The sequence below is a fragment of the Hevea brasiliensis genome, chromosome 3 (genome assembly GCF_030052815.1).
Source record: "Hevea brasiliensis isolate MT/VB/25A 57/8 chromosome 3, ASM3005281v1, whole genome shotgun sequence".
NCBI classification, from domain to species: Eukaryota; Viridiplantae; Streptophyta; class Magnoliopsida; order Malpighiales; family Euphorbiaceae; genus Hevea; species Hevea brasiliensis.
Window position 1 is genome coordinate 110,816,572 of NC_079495.1, and position 22,460 is coordinate 110,839,031.

Sequence of the window (22,460 nt, forward strand, 5' to 3'; positions counted from 1 at the left end):
CCTTCACGAGCTTCTCGTCATTCAAATTCTGGTTATGTTTGGGGGTGTAGCGATTAGAGAATAGTGTTGTGGTGAAAAGCCTGGTAGGTGATGCCATAGGTAATTGGACAAATTCTTCAATTTTTGTTGCTTTGATTTTTTTTCTAGTTATCCAAAAACATGATTGAATTATGTCCATCCCTTTACGATTTCTTATTGGGTCAAATTTCCTGATATTTATTATTTTGACATAATATTATCGTTTTCTTTTTATTTGTAGCTTATTTAATGCGAATTTGATGTGCTTATAGTTTAGAGCACTTTTATAGAAGTATAGTCGCTAACTACTAGCATGATGTTGGTTGTGATCATGACAGTGCAACTGAAAGTATGCTTTAGGGTACATCAGATTTTTTATTTATTTTTTTCTTATGAAATAAGTGAACAAAATGTAAATAAGTAGTGTTTTGAATAAGATTTTACTTTTTGCAATGATTGCATTCAGATCATTTAGTTTTTGGCTGCTATCGGGTATTGCATTCCAGGCTACAAAAATTAGGATCTGTAGAGAAGCATAAGTGTAACACCCCTATATGCATAGCCTGGTATATTTCACAGTTCTGGTGACCGGTGTCGGTCTGGACAATTAAGAAGATTAGAATCACAACTAAGACACCTAGATAAGCCCTAAACACAAATAATTAGTAATTGCTAGATAATTAACTATAAGTAAGAAAAACAGAACATAAAAAGTTAAATGAGCCAAGAGTCACAGCGATTGGTGACCTTCCTGGGAAGTGACTGCAAAGGCTATCGTAACTCAAATTTTGAACCGAAAAATATGACGCCGCGGTCCTTAGGACTATTGCGGACACAGTGGAAAAGAGAAAATCACAGAAAAAAATTGTTAAGCAGGTCAAATAATTAGGTCAGGGATCCGGAAGAAATATTGAATAATGTGCAAACCGGATTAAATCGGCTATGGGCGATTTGGTCAATTCACCCGTAGAGCTGACTCCTGACCTAACTGTCTAATAAAATAGAAAAAAAGAAAATTTCGGAATCGGGAATTAAATTAAAGAAATAAGGAAAAATAATTAAAAAAGAAAATAAAACTTTATTTACATTATGCTTATCTCACAAATATGATATTATAAATGGATTTTCTTATTTCCCATCAATTTTGACCAAGTCAATTAAGTAAAAATACACCTAAAATACATAAAATTAAAACAAAAAAAAATTCACTCTTCTCCCCCACAAGTTTCGGCAACCTCACTCTCTCTCTCTCTCCTCCATTGCTAAAACCACCATTAAAGCTTGGCAAAGCTTAAGTTCACCCAACTAAACCCGAAAATTACCCAAATTTAAACCACAAAAGCTTGTTATCTTCACTTGAGGAGGCACTCGAAGAAGGAAAGAAAAGAAGATAATGAAGAAAGTGAAGAATTGAACATCAAGGAAAGGTTAGTAGTTTGAATTGAAAATTTTTAGTTTATTACTTGTGTTCTTAATGTAAGTAACTTAGAAATTAACTTAAAATCAAAAGAAAACAATTATTGGGGGACCAAAGGGAATTTCGGCCAGCTTATGTTAGGGTTTGAAATAAATAATTTTGATGTAATTGATTGGTTGTTTTGGTTGAATGAAGTATGTAGACATTAAATATGTACTTGGATTTCATTAGATATTAAATTTATGTAATTAGGGTTCTTGACATCTTGAAAAATTGGGAAAATTTTGTGGAATTAATCAATTGATGCCATTAACCTTACTTGAGTTGAGAAATGGTCAATTGTGACCATTTTTGGTGTGTGTGAATTGCTAGAACTAAGTTACAATTTGGATTGGTTAGTGATCAGATTCTGGCAGCTTGACCTAGGTCCCTTTTAGGGACCAAAACTAAAAATTTACCAACCCAATTAGTGTGAGGTCAATTGGGAATGAAACTAGAAACATAATTGACAAGTTTTCGTTTAGGAAGCATGACCAGAAAAGAAACATAGCCAAGTGAACAATAACGTCAAACTCGGTTATAGTTCAATCCCAATGTAACAAAATGATCAAATAAACAGTGTTTATTTATTTGGCCATAACTGGATCTATACAGGTCCAAATGGCCTGATTTTTGTGGCATTAGAAAGGCATGACATAGCACTACAACTTTTATGAAGAACACTAACTCAAATTCTGCCCATAATCCAGTCATTTTGCCACCCAAATTTAGTGATTCAAAACTGACAGAATCAAATTAGGTGCTCAGAAATTCTGAGTGGACCCATCCGGCCAGCCTTGTTCAAATGGCGATAACTTTGGCTACAAAACTCCAAATGGATTGATTCAAAAAGAGAATTAAATTTAAGACAATAAGGAACAAGTTTTATGAAGAACACTTTATCAAATTCTAACAGCAACATGACCAATGGAATAGTACAAGACAGGACACTAAATCTGAAAAATTTAAAATTGTGCCTAGGAAACCTAAAAATCTAAAGAGCAACTAAAACCAACAAAATTGGTAACCAAAATATGGTATGTAGGTGAGATTGAAATCTCTATACCTATTAAGCATAAGAAAGTCAACAAATTAACTTAAATAGTATCGTGAATAGTAACCCTAAAATGTAAAATTCAAAGAACATTAAATTAAGCATATTAGAACTCGAAATAAGTAATTGTGAAATTCTTTAATGGATTTATGATAAATTGTGATACTGGAACACTGTAAAATTGTGTGTTTCAGTTGGAAAGAATACCAGAAAAGAACCCGAGACATCGAGTCAAGGCCAAGAGGCGACTCGCACGAGGTTTGTGCACGACATAAAATGTGCTTTAAATTTCTTTTGCAAAGTGCATGAAATGAATTGTGATTTATTTATATTGCAAAATGATGATTGAAATGTATATTATGCTATTGACCTAAAATGTTGAAAAATTAATTGCATATGTTTTAATTGTCAGTAAATGTTTAGTAAATTATTGAGATAATTTTGAAACCATAGTGTTATGACTATATATTTGAATGCCTTACTAGCATAACTAGTGGGAAGAATTAGTTTTGAATTTTGATTCCCTCTCTAGCTGAAGTGTTGAGGTGTATGCCAGTGGAGGAAGAAATTGAATGGACACTCATAGATTGAGCTAGCTAGCCTTGTGATTCCTCATAAGCCTCCGGCTATTGAGATGAACATTGTTCTGATGGCATGATGTAACTGTGTGTTTTTATGAAATCTATTTGAGACTTCCTAAATGAGATTGTTTGGACTAAAAATTTATAAATTATGTTTTGTATCTGTTTTTCATTTTCAGTACCATATTTGAATAAATGTGATTAAATTATACATAAAATGTTATTTTAGTATGTTGTGCATCACTAAGTCATAGTACTCAGCGATGGCTATTCATTGCTGTCGCAGGTAGAAAAACTGGTAGAACAGCTGAGTGAGCTGCTAAGGAGTACTGAGCTACTTTTGGATATTTTATCGGGTATAATTTTATACCCTTATTGTATATATTCATTTTGATGTAAATAACTGTATGTACCTTTGTAAATGGGTCTTGAGCATATTGTACAGATTTTGTAGTAATATTATTTTGAACTTCTTGATGTAACTTTTGGACAGATGAATGTAAATTAAATTTTCTTTAATGCAGTGAGTATGACATTAATTATTACTAATTTTGAAAATAATTGAATTGAAATTTTGAGTTGTGAACTATTTATTTGAAATGTGGAGTTTGGAGAAAATTTGTGTTGATCGAGTTGAAATAGTCGTTGATTTTGGTTGAAGTGTTATATTGGAAGTATTTTCAACTGTAAAATTTTTCTGCTTTTCTCAAATACAAAGAGCACTCACTGAAATTTTTCTAAAATTTGTGAAAAATAGATATTGACAGAAATTTTACATGACTTTTAAACTTTAATTAAATGTTTTAAATTCCTGCAAAAAACACTCACCACTTCCAAAAAGTAAGAAAATGGTTTTAAAATCCCTTGTAGTATATTTAATGGGTTATCGGTAGGCGAAGTACGATAATTCATTATGTATACTATAGGATCATGTTATGCCTTACAGAGGGGTAAGGTGTGACAAAAAAGTTTACCTCTACCTCAACATCCTTTTGTGCAATTTTAATAAGCTCGCATTTATAGAAGTGTTCATGTTAACTAGAAAATGTAGAAACATTAAAGGGGAGCTGTGGGCCAACTTTAGGTTTAAATCTCACTAAAAAAATTAAATTTAAAAGATTAGAGGAGATAAATCTTTTTAATTAAGAACTGGAATTAAAAAAGAATATAATATTCATAGCAAATGGAGTTTAACATAAACCATGACTCCAGTTCGAATTGAGATTTTGTAACAGAGAGATTCTAGTGCATGGTAATATATGATTATAAGTTCATTTAAGGTAAACCTTATTACTAATTGGGTGGTCATGGCATGCTATGCTGGGTATTAACCATGGTCTATGAGGTGCCTAAAATGATTTAGAGAAATCATTTATGGTAAGAAAGAGTTCTAATGATATTAAGAGTTGATATCATATCTCATTGTCAATTAGTGATGAGCCTAGTGAGTCACACACATACACAAGTAATCACCAAATTAAATGTGATTTAATTAATTAACTAAAGAGTTTAATTGATTAATTAAATAGGTTTAGTTTGTAATTAGATTGCAAAGTCCTTAGCATGGCTTGAAACCAAATCTAGGTTAATGGATGTATAGTATAAGTTAAATTTATATTTAAAGTGTTTAAATATGAATTTAATTATGAGAAATTAATTAATAAAGATTAATTAATTAATTTATATTTGATATAAATTGATTAGAAGAAGAGAAATAATTATTTTGGATTGAGAACTCAAAATTAAAACACAGGGGTATTTTGATCATTTCATAAGGTGACATGTGGCACCATGAGATAGTGACACATGGCACTACACATAAGCTTGCCAATTGTCTTTTAATTGTGTAAGATGATCAAAGTCAAGATTAAATCTAGGTTTGACACTTGGCACAATGTGATTGGGTCAATTAAACCTAGAGCCAATCAGAAGGTGACATGTGGCAAGGGTTTTAAGTAGTGACCTAGCTATATAAAGGAAAGGATGAAAAGAAAAAACACAATCTACTCATTCTCTCTTTGTTGCCGCCACCCTTGGTTACCTCTTCCTCTCTTCTTCTTCATCTCTCATCAATTCAAAGAGAATAGCCAACATTCTCTTGAATTAAAAATACTAGAAATCGTTTCTAGTGTCCTGTATACATCTTTAATCTCTCAAAAGGTAAAACCTAATTTTTAATTGATTGGAAAGACTTTACAAACTGTTCAAGGGATTGCCATTGGTGATCTTGGTGTGGACAAGCTAGAGGGACAACATCCGAGTCCTAGGCGCATTCCAAAGGTGCCAAACACACTGAAGTGTATCAAAAAGGTTAGTGCACTTGTTCTTAATCTAATCTAGGGTTCTAATGAATTAATCTGTTAATTCTAAAATCTTAAATGGCAAATGTAGATCCAAAAATATATTAAAAGAGTTTTAATATGCTATTTATTATTGAAATCAAATAGATAAAAATGAATCTTGCATGATGCATGTGACCCTAGATGAAAAATTTTTGAATTCAATGATCTAAACTTATATTTTTCATACTTTCGCTCCTACAATTAGTATCAAAGCCACTACATTTTCCATTTAGATTGTTGATTATATGATTTAATTGTGTGATTTGATCATGAGATGATTAAATCATTGCTGGTTGCAATAAAAAAGGTGGCAGCATGATGAAGGCACCATTGGTGTGCATGGTTTGTGCACTCCTTATGGTGCGAATGGTTTTGGGCAATATTTGTGCAATTGTTGTATGATCTAATGCTCATAATTATATCCATTTTATGTCTAATTAAATTGTTTAATTAGAGTTTTAATCACACAATTAAATTTTGATTCAAATATGAATTTTTAAATTTGTTTGAATGTGATTCAAATCTAAATTTTTAAATTTATTTGAATCATATTCAAATCTGGATTTTTAAGTTGAATATGAGATATTCAATTTAATTTAAGTATGTATGTTTTATTTAATTGTTAAATAGTGATATGCATGATGGATGATCATGGATAATAAAAGACTAATATGATTGGATTTATTTCTTTTATGTTTCTTTGGGTTGTAAATTAATTTATTTATTTTAATTTATTTTGGGCATGTATTATAAAGGTTATAATATTTTTTGGGTTGTAATTTCATTTATTTAGTTCTTGTAAATTCGCCTTGGTATACCAAGAATTACTTTGTAATTGGATTGCAATAAGATCAAGGAGGTCAAGAGCATTGGTGGGACCAGTGGGAGGAATTCAAGATCAAGTGTTGATTATGTACTCCTTTAGCAACTCTTATAATATGAATGAATGAAATGCACCTAGGAATGCCCTGATTCAATTCATGGTGGCTCAAAATTGAATCCTTCAGAAAGTCCATGATCATACCATATTTATTTATTATCCATGAATGCATGAGATGTATGGGAATGTATGCAAGTATATGATATATGCATGCTAATTAGAAAATGTGCAAAGTGAGACCTTTATAGTAATTAGGACGACCACAAAATCTTCCAAACAAAAGATTAAGTTGGAAATGCTATAATTAAAGTAATTATAATATAGGCCCTCCATTGGGGTAATTATTTTAAGAAATTTTAAATAGTTGCATATGATGCAATTAATTTAAGAGATTTTCTTAAGAATAATTGTTAAGCATGAGATGTTGTAAATATATAAATGGTTTGGTGGTCAATAATGGATGTGCCTGAGGACGTTAAAATTATTTGCATATTTACTGGCTCAATGGAATTAACTTAACTAATGCAAGATAAGTCAATAATGGATGTATCTGAGATTTTGAGTATTAGGGGATAGGTAAAGGATTGAACCTCACATGAGATGTGATGGGCAATGAGTTGCTCACTTATAGTTTATTGTAATTCCAATAATAGATGTGCCTGAGGATGATCAATAGAATTATAAGAATTCAATCACCCTCTAGAAATCCATCCAACTAGGATTTCTATTTTCTACTTTGAAAGTGTAGGATTCTCTAAGTTAGTGGGAGGACCAATTTGATTAAAAGACTATAATCATTTTGGTTAATTACATGATACATTTACTAATTAATCTCGTTATTTTTTGCAATTAATTTTCTGATAATAATAAGCACAGAACAACCATAACCATCCAATATTCTTGCAAGCATGCTTAATCGCAATAGGTTGACAGGATCTAATCTATCTGATTGGCTAAGAAATTTGAAACTTGTCTTGAACCTTGAACATATAGGATATGTTCTAGACTCACAGGTTCCTAGTCTCTTACCTCCAGAGGTGACACAAGAGGAACATGAAACTTTGGACAAGTGGAAGGAGCATGATATGAGAGCCAAGTGTTATATGCTTGCTTCTATGAGTAATGAGTTACAGAAGCAGCATGAGAACATGCAGAGTGCGAGTGAGATCCTCCTTCACCTATAAGAGTTGTATGGTGAGCACAGCAGGAATGCAAGGTATGAGATATCTAGACAGCTATTTCGCATGAGGATATCTGAAGAACAGAATGTTGGGGATCATGTCCATAAGATGATTTGGCTGATTGAGCAGCTAGAACATCTTGACTTTAACATGGATTTCCAACTACAAACGGATTTGATCCTTCAGTCCCTTTCTGAGTATTTTGGGAATTTTGTGACAAATTTTCATATGACTAAACAGGAATGCACATTAGTTGGTTTACTCAACATACTGGTTATTGCTCAAAAGAATATGCCAGGCAATAAAGAAAAAGAGGTAGCTTTGATTGCATCTTCTTCTGCTGGAAAGTCCAATAAGAAGAAGGGCAATGAGAAAAGAAAACCTCAGATTCCTGGTCCTTCTAAGAAAATAGCTAAATAGAAAGGGAAGACTAAAGCTGATGGAGGTAAAGGAAAGTGTGTCCACTGCCCGCAGGATGGGCACTGGAAAAGGAACTGCCCAGGGTATCTTGCTTCTCTGAAGGACAAGAAGGATACACCTTCGGAAGGTATGTCTATATCTTGTTATTTAGATTCTGATGATACTCATAATTTATCTACAGCTTGGGTTTTAGATACTGGTGCCATTTCTCATATTTCTTATGATATTCAGGAACTAGCAAATAGTAGCAGCTTGCGTTCTCAAGATGTTAGACTCCGGATTAGCGATGGCTCAACTGTTGAAGCTTTAGCCATAGGATCTAAATCTTTATACATGTCTAGACATGTTTTGTGCTTGGATAATATTTTATATGTACCTGCTGCTTTTAAGAACATCATTTCTATATCTAGTTTGACTAGAAATGGCTATGAATTTCAATTCACAGATGATGTTTGCAATATTTATTTTGAAAATAAATATGCTAGTTCGGGTTATATGAATGATGGTCTTTATTATTTGGATAACAATTACAAACACAAAATGAATGCAAGTGATCTAAATGAATGCAATGCCATGGTGAAAATCAACTCAAGTTCGAAATATATTTGGCACTTAAGATTAGGTCATGTTGCAGAAGATAGGATTGCAAAACTGGAGAAAATGGGGATTCTATCCTCATTGGGTTCTGAACCTACTCCAACCTGTGAATCTTGCCTTTAGGGTAAAATGACTAGATCACCCTTTGTAGGACAAGGGCTAAGAGCTAAAAATATTTTGGAGCTAATACATAGTGATGTATGTGGTCCATTTAAAGAAATGGCTAGAGGCGATTTTCATTATTTTATTACCTTTACTAATGATAAATCAAGGTTTGAATATTTGTATTTGATGAAATACAAACATGAATCGTTTGAAAAGTTCAAAGAATTTAAATCTGAAGTAGAAAATCAAACAGGAAAGAGTATTAAAACTCTTCGATTAGATCGTGGAGGTGAATACTTAAGTACTGAATTTGATGAATACTTGAGACAGCATGGCATTGTTTCCCAGCTGACTCCTCCAAGAACACCACAATTGAATGGTGTATCTGAAAGGAGAAATCATACCCTATTGGATATGATACGAAGTATGATGAGCTATACTGATATGCCAATCTCCTTTTGGGGATTTGCATTAGAATCAGCTTTGCATATTCTGAATAGGATTCCATCAAAATCAGTATCTTCCACACCTTATAAGATATGGCATAGAAGAAAACCAAGTCTTAAGCATGTTAAGATTTGGGGTTGCCCAGCTTATATCAAAAAGCTGAACACTGAAAAATTGAAAACCATATCAGAAAAGGGTCAATTTATTGAATATTCAAAAGATAGTTTTGGATATTATTTTTATTTACCTACATCACAAAAGATTGTAGTAAGTTGTAACACCCCTATTTGTATAGCCTGGTATATTTCACTGCTCCGGTGACCGGTGTCGGTCCGGACAATTAAGGGGATTAAAACCATACTTAGTAATGTTCAATTAGTTAAGTATAAACAAGAAAAATAGAACAGAAGAAGTTTAACGAGCCGAGAGTCACAGCAATGGGTGACCTTCTCGGGAACGACTGCGAAGTCATTTTAAACTCAAATTTCGAACCGTAAAAAGTGACGCTGCGGTCCTTAGGACCCTTATGAACACAGTGGAAAAGAGAAAATCACGAAAAAGAACTGTTAAGCTACCAAATAATTAGGTCGTGAGCCTAAGAAATATTGAATTAATTACAAACCAGATGAACCAGCGAGGGCAATTTGGTCAATTGACCCCAGTCGACTTCGACCTAATCACAAATAAAAATGGAGAAAAAAAAATTTCGGAATCAAGAATTAAATTAAAGAACTAATAGAAAAATTAAAAAAAAAAGAGAGAGAGGAAAATGAAAAAGTAAAAAGGTGATGACATCATGCATGACCTCATGCATGATGCCATAAATAAATAAATTAATTTATTTATTAAATTAGATTTTGTGGTCTTCCATAAGCAAAATAGATAAAAAGAAAGAAAAAAAAAATAAAACATAAGTTTTCTTCTTTTTCAAAACGTCACTCTCTCTCCCTCACCCTCTCCCTCACTTAAATCACCATTAAAGCTCATTTTTGAGCTTGAAGAACCAAAATCCAACCATAGAAAATTGTCCTACCATAATTAGACTTTGTTTGGGCAACTAGGAAAGAGGATTCAAGGAAAAGAAAGAAGAAAAATTTGAAGAAAAGGAGGAAGAAAATTCTGCTCAAGGTTATTAATATAAACTTCAATTTTTTTTCTATTAGTTTTTTAATTTAATTCTCGATTCCGAAATTTTCTTTTCTCCATTTTTATTTGACAGTTAGGTCAGAAGTCAGCTCTCGGGGTCAATTGACCAAATTGCCCCTCGCCGGTTCATCCCGGTTTGCAATTAATTCCATATTTCTTTCGGCTCCCTGATCTAATTATTTGACTGGCTTAACAGTTCTTTTTCGTGATTTTCTCTTTTCCACTGTGTTCATAAGGGTCCTAAGGACCGCAGCGTCACTTTTTACGGTTTGAAATTTGAGTTTAAAATGACTTCGCAGTCGTTCCCGAGAAGGTCACCCATCGCTGTGACTCTCGGCTCGTTAAACTTCTTCTGTTCTGTTTTTCTTGTTTATACTTAACTAATTGAACATTACTAATTATTTGTGTTTATGGTTTATCTAATTGTCTTAAGTATGGTTTTAATCCCCTTAATTGTTCGAACTGACACCGGTCACCGGAGCAGTGAAATATACCAGGCTATACAAATAGGGGTGTTACATAAGTAGAGATGCCACATTTCTTGACTAACAGTTTGTTTAAGAAGGAGGCAAAGGAAGGAAAATAGAGTTAGAATTGGAGAATTCTGACCAATCAACAGATCAGATGGATATAGATCCATCTAGTCAACCTATACCTATTGATGAAACATCTACAATTGTTCCTCGTAGATCAACCAGGGTATCTAACCCACCAGTGAGATATGATTTCCTTCATGAAGAAGAACAAGAGTTGTCTACTCATGAAGAAGTAGATCATGGAGATGATCCACTTACCTATGAAGAAGCTATATCAGATATAGACTCTTCAAAATGGATTGATGCTATAAAATCCGAGATTAATTCCATGTATAAGAATCAAGTTTGGGATCTTGTTGATCCACTTGAAGGTATTGTACCTATGGGGATCAAATGGGCTTGCAAGAAGAAAATTGATTCTGATGGAAAGGTAGAGACCTATAAAGCAAGGCTAGTAGCGAAAGGGTTTCGCTAAAGGCAAGGAATCGACTATGAGGAGACTTTCTCGCCTGTTGCCATGCTTAAATCAATAAGGATTCTATTAACAATAGCTGCATACTATGATTATGAGATTTGACAGATAGATGTCAAAACATCTTTTCTCAATGGATACATTGAAGAAAACATTTTTATGGAACAACCTAGGGGTTTTGGATCCCAAGATGGTTTCAAAGTATGCAAGCTGAAGTGATCCATTTATGGGTTGAAACAAGTTTCGAGGAGTTGGAACATCCGTTTTGATGAAGCCATTAAGTCATTTGGTTTTATTAAAAATGAGGATGAGCCATGTGTATATAAGAAGGTTAGTAATAGTGCTATCACTTTCCTTATCTTATATGTAGATGACATCCTGTTGATGGGTAATGACACAGATATGTTGACAACTATAAAGGTATGGTTATCAAGTACATTCTCCAAGAAAGACTTAGAGGAGGTAACCTATATTCTTGGGATTCGCATCTATAAAGATAGAGCGAAAAGAATAATTGGTTTATCCCAAAGTCTATACTTGGAAAAGGTGTTTAAGAGATTTAACATGCTTGATTCCAAGAGTAGATTGTTACCAGTAAGATATGGTATCCACCTTTCTAAAGAGATGTCTCCTAAGACACCTGAAGAAAGCGATAAAATGGCTAAGATTCCATATGTTTCAGCTATTGAAAGTTTGATGTATGCAATGTTATGTACTAGGTCAGATATCGCATATGCTGTTAGTTTGACTAGCAGGTATCAATTCAATCCAGGTTTGGAATACTGGATAGCTGTCAAGAATATCATTAAGTACTTGAGAAGAACTAAGGATTTATTCTTGATATATCGAGGTTGTGACTTACAATTGGATGGTTATACTGATTCTGATTTCCAATCAGATATCGATGATAGAAAGTCTACCTCTGGGTATGTGTTCATTTGTAATGGAGGTGCAATCAGTTGGAAGAGTTCCAAACAGAGTACGACTGCAGATTCTACTACCGAGGCTGCAGATTCTACTACCGAGGCTGAGTATATTACTGCATTAGCTACTGCAAAGGAAGCTATTTGGATAAAGAAGTTCGTGACAGAACTAGCAATAGTTCCTTCCATTGAGTCAAGAGTTCCACTTCAATGTGACAACAATTAAGCAATATACAAAGCTAAAAATCCCGATCTCACCAGAAATCCAAACACATAGAAAGACGCTACCACATTATCAGAGAGATAGTTGGGCGAGGCGATGTAACTATGCAGAAAACAACATCAGCTGAAAATTCAGCTGATCCATTCACTAAACATATTTCACAAACTCAGCTAGACTAACATCTTGAAAAGATGAGTCTAAGATATTATAATAAATGGCTCTAGTGCTAGTGGGAGATTGTTAGTAGTATGCCCTAGAACATATTATTTAGTATGTATCTTGTACACATTTTATTAATAAAAGGCAATTTCACTTTTCCGTTTACATAATGTATGTATGTGTAATAGAAAAGGTCCATTGATATTTTGTTAGAAATTCTATTCTTAATTTGTTAAGAATATGAGTGACAGTACTTCTAGCACAAAGTATCATAAATTGGTTCACAATCGAGGATACTTCACAATAAGGATATGACTTATCCAGAAAGATTATAATCATGTTTGTTCTCAAGTTATTTATATGAGATGTAAATAAGATTGAATGGTGAGTTTCATGCCATATAACAAACATGATAGGCACTTATATATGATAAGTAGGTTGAACTAAAGGACACTTGTGATAAGCACATGAATTTTACTCTTATCAATGCATTGTCATAAATCATATTTATGCATATAATCTTTAGACCAGAGATAACACAGTTATCTTGTATATAGATGGTTTGAGTTTGATACTACTTTCATACTTGTACTGTGTATGGGTATATGGGCATGTGTTGGCTCCTACTAGTTATATATAGAGGTAAGTGTTGATCAAGATGGAATCTGTTACCCTAAGTAAATAGAGATAAAATCCTATGTTCATTTAATTGTTCTTGGTATTTCAAGTTCCTAGCCAGGACAGATAGATTTATTCAGAAAAGAGTTTCTGATGAGAAAATCTTTTTAATCAAGAACTGAAATTAAAAGATAACATAATATTCATAGCAAATGGAGTTTGACATAAACCATAACTCCAGCTCGAATTGAGATTTTGTAACAAAGAGATTCTAGTGCATGGTAACATATGATTATAGGTTCATTTAAGGTAAACCTTATTACTAATTGGGTGGCCATGACATGCTATGCTAGGTGTTAACCATGGTCTATGAGGTGCCTAAAATGATTTAGAGAAATCATTTATGATAAAAAAGAGTTCTAATGATATTAAGAGTTGATATCATATCTCATTGTCAATTAGTGATGAGCCTAGTGAGTCACACACATACACAAGTAATTACCAAATTAAATATGATTTAATTAATTAATTAAAGAGTTTAATTGATTAATTAAATAGGTTTGGTTTGCAATTAGATTGTAAAGTCCCTAGCATGGCTTAAAACCAAATCTAGGTTATTGGATGTATAATATAAGTTAAATTTATATTTAAAGTGTTTAAATATGAATTTAATTATGAGAAATTAATTAATAAATATTAATTAATTAATTTATATTTGATATAAATTGATTAGAAGAAGAAAAATAATTATTTTGGATTGAGAACTCAAAATTAAGACACAGGAGTATTTTGGTCATTTCATAAGGTGACATATGGCACCATGAGATGGTGACACATAGAACTATACATAAGCTTGCCAATTGTCTTTTAATCATGTAAGATGATCAAAGTCAAGATTAAATCTAGGTTTGACACTTGGCACAATGTGATTGGGTCAATTAAACCTAGAGTCAATCAGAAGGTGACAAGTGGCAAGGGTTTTAAGTGGTGACCTAGCTATAAAAGGAAAAGGATGAAAAGGAAAAATACAATATGCTCATTCTCTCTTTGGTGCCACCGCCCTTGGTTACCTCTTTCTCTCTTCTTCTTCATCTCTCATCAATTCAAAGAGAATAGCTAACATTCTCTTGAATTAAAAATACTAGAAATCGTTTCTAGTGTCCTGTATACATCTGTAATCTCTCAAAAGGCAAAATCCGATTTTCTAATTGATTGGAAAGGCTTTAGAAACTGTTCAAGGGGCTGCCATTAGTGATCTTGGTGTGGACAAGCTAGAGGGACAACATCTGGTGTCCTAGGCGCATCCCAAAGGTGCCAAACACACTGCAATGCGTCAAAAAGGTTAGTGCACTTGTTCTTGATCTAATCCAGGGTTCTAATGAATTAATCTGTTAATTTTAAAATCTTAAATGGCAAATATAGATCTAAAAACATATTAAAAGAGTTTTAATATACTATATATCATTGAAATTAAATAGATAAAAATGAATATTGCATTATGCATGTGACCCTAGATGAAAAATTTTTGAATTCAATGATCTAAACTTATATTTTTCATGCTTCCGCTTCTTCAAGACCAACAGCGTAAGTTGATGTTGGAGGAGAGATACCGACAACACGAGTAGACGCTAGAAGAGCGCATGCAACAAATGATGCAAAACATGATGGCACAAATGATGCAGGGTACGCAGTTTACAGCCCTAGCTCCAGATGTGACTCATCAAGATGATAGTAGAAATGCTGATAGTGGTAATGAGTTATGATATTATTGATAACAAGTAGCTTGTTTTTATTGTTATTATGATATTTTATTTTTCTATATAGTACATTATTTTCATAACTTATTATTGTCATATCTATAAATAATATTAACTGATATTTGTTATTTGATAATTTGATATTGTAAATATTGTGATATTGATATTATATGCATCAATGCAGGAAATGATGTATTAAATAAAAATAAATAAAAATTTTTCTAGTAATTTGAAATGGATTAGAAACGAAAATTTTCGTTTCTAATAAAGAGTTTTGATTTCAAAATAAAATAATTTTACAAACAGATTTAAAACGGAATTTTCGTTTCTATTTAAAAACCGAATGAGTTTCCGTTTTAAAAAGTATTTTATTTATGTTTACAATTTAGAAACCGATTTGAAACAGAAATCCGTTTTAGATAAATTGAAACCGAAAGTATCAGTTTCTAAAATGAAACGGATTTTGAAACCGAAATTATGTGATTTGTAAATTTTAAAACAGAAAGTCTGTTTCAAAATGGTTTTAGAAGTTGATTTCTAATTTATTTAGAAACATTCGGATTTGAAACCGAATATTTCAATTTTAAATTGGTTTCTAAATTCATTTAGAAACCGATTTTCCCTTATTTGAAACCGAATATTCGGTTTCAAATCTCCTTTTTTCTTATATACACAAACAAGAAGGGAAGGGACCCAGATCTTAATAGTTTATAAAATAAAAAAATACACTTATCACCTGCCAAATTATAGAATACACACCTTAAGCAAGTAATTAATATTATTTACCGTTCAAATTTATAAATGTTTGCCACTTAGATTTTACCATCCTTCTACAAAAATCTGAGAGAATTATGTGGTTGAAATTTGAATGGTATTGAATAATGGAAAATTTTTGCATAGATTCATATATCATAATCTAAAATATAAATATATGTAATTTATATATTTAATAAATAAATTCTACTATATGATAAAATAAGTCTAGATAAAAAAAATTCTTGTATAATACATTTTTTTTCATTCATTTGAATTATAATTTTGATTGAGTTGGTCTATTACATAATAATTTCAACTATATAAAAATAAATTTTAAATTTTATTTATTTTAATTTCTCTCCCAGCCCTGAAAAAGGAATAGTTCATTATTCAAATTTATTATACCCTAATGATGGCAACGTGTTTTTGAATTGAAAGAGCATCTGTGATTAAGGCGGCAATAGTTTTAAATGTTATCCTTTTAATTATATTGATGGATGGCATAGTATTTATAATAATGTTTATAAATTAATAATTAATTAATTTTTTTTTTACTTTTTAGAAATTAAAATAATATTTTAATATTTAAAAATTAATCAAATAATATTATTATTTTTTAAAATAAATAAATAATTTAATTATTTTTTTAATATTTTTACTCTAAATTATTATATAAATAATTAATTATTAAGTATTAATATTTAATTGTTAATTATTATTAAATCACTTCACGATTCTTAAAATAATTAATATAATTGGACATAGCTTAAGGGAGGGCTCCCTTCCCCAAAAACCATTTTATTGAGGGCTCTGGTATCTATTGGTGGACATTTTATGCCATACCTAAATTAGAAATCTCATAATAATAATAATCCTAAAAAAAAATCTAATAATAATAAAAAAAGACAATATAATAATATGTAATCACTACAATTAATCTACTATTATTTTAAAAAAGAATTAATTTAATATTGATGATAATATTATAATTCTAATATTGTTATTAGAAATACTAAAAATCATATATATATATATATATATATATATATATATATATATATATATACCAAGTGTCCATGGCTTCTATGGATTTCTCTGAGGTCGACTTGTACATTGAGTTGGGAACCTGAAATTTTTACCATGTATGAGAAATAATGAATATTTATTACTTTTTTTTTTAATTTACGATTTTAATACTTATTAAAAAAAAATTTAACAAAAAAAAAACCCAACCAAACCTCCTCAGTAGACCTCCCTGCAAACTCAACATATTAGGTGAATCAACATTAAACCATTAAATCATCAACTCAATAGTATATATATTTATCAATAACTATCAGTATTCCGAGTTCTCTTGAGAGAAATATCAAATAATGAAAGGAGATAGCAACTGACCAATAATACCAATAATATATGAAGCTTAAGCTTAAGATAAGATGATTGAAGCGAAAAATTAAAGACACAGATTGTGTACCAGAAAAGAAGACATGATTCAGCATGTGTGGTCGATGACTAACTTGGAATTTTCTGTCTTTTCTACCAAAATCTCTGGAAGATTGCCAAATTTTCACTCACATGTGATTAGCATACTTTACAATGGCAGGTGGACCAGCCATCTGCTTCTTTATTTTTCAGAAAGTCTTGTGTCCTTTCATGCTCAACACTACAATTAATGTTAGCAAATCACCCAGCAGTAGCAGATGCATCTTGTAAAAGCCTGTTCCTTTAAGCAGGGATATTTGGTAGCTTTCATCTAGTTGTATTGGTCCTTTTAATGGTGCTTACTGCTCTTTGTTTGCTTTCAGTTGTTTCTCTTCATCTTGGGGTGTCTTTTTTGCGGGTGTACTTGCTTGGATGGACCTATTGATCTTGTGCTTCTCCACAATTAGTTTTTATTCCCCTCCCTTTTCTCCTTTTTCCTTTTGATCTTTAATAAAACTACTGTTTTGGCTTATAAAAAAAAAAACTTACAAATTAAGTAGTGGAAAAAAATTAATATGATTGTCATCAGATTTTTAACCAATGTATTGTGTGTTTACGTACTTTTATATATATATATATATATATATAAACTTGAAATTGAAATTTCACAATTTTAAAGACTTTTCATTATCACTAGTTAAAATTTATCGATGCGTGTTTATATACTAATACTAAAAATAAAAATATAGATAGATTCGGTTCATTACGGATTCAACACATATAAATTATGAAATTATTATATAAAATGAATCAAGTCGTCACCACCAGTAGCTTCTATGATAGCGGATTTCTATTCAATATAGATAAAAAATTGACAATAAATATGATTGTGTGTCCTATTAAATCAAATCCATTTTATAAAAATCGAATTTGAGTATTTATTAAAATTAATTATATTAAAAAAATTAAAAATAACCAATAATGTCGATAATGAATCTCAAGTTAGCCATGAAGAGATATGGAGTGAGGAAGAAATGGATGTGAAAAAAAATATTCGTATCATTCATAATTAAAAAATAATTGTAAAATATATATTTAAAATTTTATTTGATAATTCAAGTTTTTTAATGTGCATTATTTATCTCTTTTATAATAATAAGATTAATTTTTATCATTATAGATAAATATTTTTTAAGTAATTATTTAATTTTAATTATAAAAAATATTATAATTTTTATGATGCAAAGTTATTATTTTTTATTTAGAAAAGTAATTAAAAAATATAAATTTTGTTATATAAAAAGAGAAAAAAAAAGGAGTTAATTATTTTTTTTCTCAACTCATAGTTAAACTTTTAAAATTAATTTTCAAGTACACTATTTGGAATGTTAAACTTTTGATGGGGCTACTACATAATTTGACCTATATAAAATAAAATTATTTTAAAAAATAAATTTTAAAATTTAAATTTCATTTATTATAATTTCACTATCCCAGAACTGAATAATAATAATAATAATAATAATAATAATAATAATAATAATAATAATAATAATAATAATAATAATAATAATAATAATAATTCATCATTCAAATTTATTATGTAATTAGAATGGCATTGGTTTCTGTTTACAGTTTTACGTACCCTATTGATCACAATATGTTTTCAAATTGAATATTAAAGACGGGTTTAGAAAGACCTTCGGAGTTTTATTTTTATATTTAAAATAAAAATTTTTTAATAATAAAAAAATAATTTGGATATGTTGTAATACATTGTTCAATTTTCACAACAGCTTGGAGGTATATTTATAATAAAAAAGTTGTAATGAATAGGAAATTAATTTTATATTAATGATAATCTTGTAATTTTATTAAATAATCATGTTATTAATTACAAGTATTATAAGTCATATTCTAATTTGTATATTCAATCGGATAAATCAAATACTATGTAAGGATGAAAATTTAAATTAAAAGTATGTTTAGTATTATTGTTAGAATTGTTATTAAAAAAGTTATTTTTTTAAATATATTAATTATATAATATTAAAAATAATTTAAAATTAAATTTAATAAATTTTAATTATAAAATATTAAAATAACATTCAAAAAGTTATTTTAAGAACATTTAAAATAATATTTTTATTTAAATAAGTAAGATTAAAAATTTTATATTTATATAAATTTTAAAATTAAATATTAAAAATATAATTATAAATAATAAAAAATAATTTAATTAAAATCAATATTTTCTTCCTTATATATTATATAAAAAATAATTTTGACATTTCATGCCAAATTGGCACTGAATTTGCCATAACCTCTCTGTTCCAATTATATGATGGATAATAAAAATAGAATTTCTATTATGTAAATATTAATTTTATAAAGAAAAATATTAATCTTTATCTTATCAAGTTTACTTTATTTAATTTTTTTTAAATAATAATAAATTTATTAAAATTGTCAGAAAAGCACAATAAAACAGATCCAAACAAAATCCTGGCTGATGTACTACAGTACAATTGCGTGATTCACGAAAAAAGAAAAGGTTTACAACACACTATTGGACTGATGAGGACTCACCAAAACAAACCCACATTTTGGGAATATATATATATATATATAACATGCTCAATTTAACAATAAATATATATATATATATATATATATATTTTTTTTTTTTTCAACAGGATCAGAAGTTCGAGTCTTGCCTTTTCTTTTTTAATAAGAAAAACCCATTAATATCCATTCCCTTCCTTGTAAATCAAGAAAGATCATCATCACCTTTTGATTCAAAGAAACTGTTTCTCAGAATCTTTAATAGCGTATTGTCCATTTTCCTTACGATTGCATTGGCAATCATCGCCGTTGTTATTGCATACTTGCATCTCCAAGTCTTCTTTGATCGCGTTGTCCGAAACTTTTTCCTGCATCTCATTCGTTGACTTGGTTGACATTGGCTTCTTCTTGTACATTGCGTAAAGGATCAACTGGATTATCCCCAACAAAACTCCGAGTACGCTGGGCACCTGATAATTTTTTTTTTTTAAATTTTTTTCCTTGGGTAAGCATGCATTATCTTCCAGTAATAATAATAATAATAATAATAATAATAATAATAATAATAAAAGATTAGATTTATACTGTCATATAGTAGTCTCTGATGACTGCTGCATAAATTAGCCAAATTCCTGCGTTTAGAAAGAGGGAAAATGATAGCAAAAACGGCATGAATTCCACGCTCTTCGTCTTTATCACTGTTTTCTGTTGCACATATAACTAATAAATGTTATTATATATAAAAAAATATATATATTATATATATAAATTAATTAATTAATTCAGAATATAGCAACTATATTTAATTAAAATATTTTTAATTAATTTATTTTAATTCAATAATACTTATTAGATTTCGAATCTAAATTTAACCTGAAATTAAATGAATAAAAAAATAATTTTATTATTTTTATAAATAATTTTGTTAAGTAAAAAGATTAATTTGATAATAATAATTTTTATTAGTAAATTTTTAATTAATTAATTTTTTGAGTTTTTTTAAGGAATTTTTAGAGTTAAATAACTATATGTTAAACTCAACAGTTAAGTCAAAAATTTTTTTTTACATTAATATAATTTGGATATTACGAGGTTATCATCTTGCATCGAATAAAAAAAAATAACTCTTTTTTTTTTTTTGAGAACTAAAAAAAAAAAAAACTCTTTTCTTTTTGTCTACATCATAAAGTAAATACTGAAAATGAAAGAATCAACGTTCTATTCGTATATAATTTTAGTGAAGTGAAAGGTTACCAAATCATGGGTGGAATTATTTTAAAAAAATTTAAAATTTAAAATATAATTAAAAAATAAAAAATTTAAAAAAATTTCATGACAAAAATAAGTATATAATTTTAAAATTAATTTCAAAATTTTCACTTATTATTATTTTTTTTTTTAGGGGTTGAAGGTATTCTGCCATTGAATTGGGTAAAATTATTTATTATTAATGATATGAGAAAAAGATGAGAAAAAATTTTTTATTTCATTATAGATATCATATATGGTTTTTTTAATAAAAATTATATTTTTACTAAAAAAAAATTGAGTACCATGGCTGATAGAGGTGAACCATAAACAATTGTAGTCATTCCAACACATATAAGTCCTACAAAAGTGAGCCGAAGTTTTGCATGCAGGGCTAGAAGAGTTACTGCAATCACCACCCCAAGAAACCCAACGTTTAAAAGCGCCACCAGCTTCGCCGCCCTCACCTAAATAAACACCACCGGAAATTTCATTCAGAAGCAAACCAATTCTCGATAATTTTTTTGCAGACTATGTAGCTATAAAGATATGAACTTGACATAAACTCAATTTGCAGTCGTTTTCAAGACTGTAGGTTTTGAGTTCTAATTCCAATATGTCTGAACTAAATAAATTAAAAGAAGAAAAGATATGAACTTGGTAATTAATGGTGAACCTTCTTGTTCTTTGGAGCGTAGATGAGAAAGAGAGTGACATAGATGAACTGGAAAGTGGCACCAATTCCATTCACAGTCACTACGAGCAAACCACCTGGTTTCAGACATCCATAGAAAGTCCATAAACTTGTGCCCAGTAATGTTATTATATAAGGAAACACTTCGTAATCCTCTGTCGATTTATTCTTCACCACCTCCCAGAATGTCTTACTGAATTAAAATCAAATGTTATTAAATGAATTTATAATAGAAGTGATGATCAAATTATTGACGAAGAAAACAATACTTTTCATGGGTTTTACTTACATGGGAGAAGTAAAAACGAAGAAGGAAATGATGTTACCTGCAAATTAACACAAAATAATACAGAAGAATCATTAATTTGCCATTAATATTGTCTTTAATATGATCTTAATGGGTTTATATATTATTCATGCATGATTAAGAGAAAGCTAACCAATGATGCCGATGATGAAGCTTATGCTAGCCATGAAGAATTAATGGAGTTCAGGGAGGGGTGTGGCTGAAGAAGAAGAAGAAGACGATCAGAGAGACGAGAGGAGTAATTACACTCACGACAGAGGCCTTTGTGGCTAGTGATGCATGAAGGGGTTGATACAAAATTTATAAATACTTCTTTTTCTTTTTATTTTCTTTTTTTTTTTTAATAAAAGAGAAGTAAATTCCAATTTGTATTATTGTTTGAATTAAGAGATACATTTATCATTGACTATATATACACTTTTGCTCACACCTTTAACTCCGAATATTTCGTAATTTTCAAAATTACTTTAATAACATTAAATTAAAATTTAATTATAATTTTAAATATAAAAATTTATAAATATTTTTCGTGTAATTTTATTTATATAAATAA

The 22,460-nt window shown here is 29.8% G+C and overlaps 1 protein-coding gene across 1 annotated transcript; it reads right to left on the bottom strand.

Annotated features, from left to right (window-relative positions):
* Positions 1-19,574: 19,574 nt before the first annotated feature.
* Positions 19,575-22,170, bottom strand: LOC131178764 (bidirectional sugar transporter SWEET16-like). The gene is made up of 6 exons (XM_058144556.1): positions 22,041-22,170; positions 21,890-21,926; positions 21,583-21,793; positions 21,212-21,373; positions 20,244-20,363; positions 19,575-20,128 (listed from the first exon to the last, which is right to left on the bottom strand). Exons 1-6 carry the CDS (start codon positions 22,072-22,074, stop codon positions 19,892-19,894), a joined length of 801 nt encoding a protein of 266 aa, XP_058000539.1. The 5' UTR covers positions 22,075-22,170; the 3' UTR covers positions 19,575-19,891.
* Between the last annotated feature and the right edge of the window lie 290 nt (positions 22,171-22,460).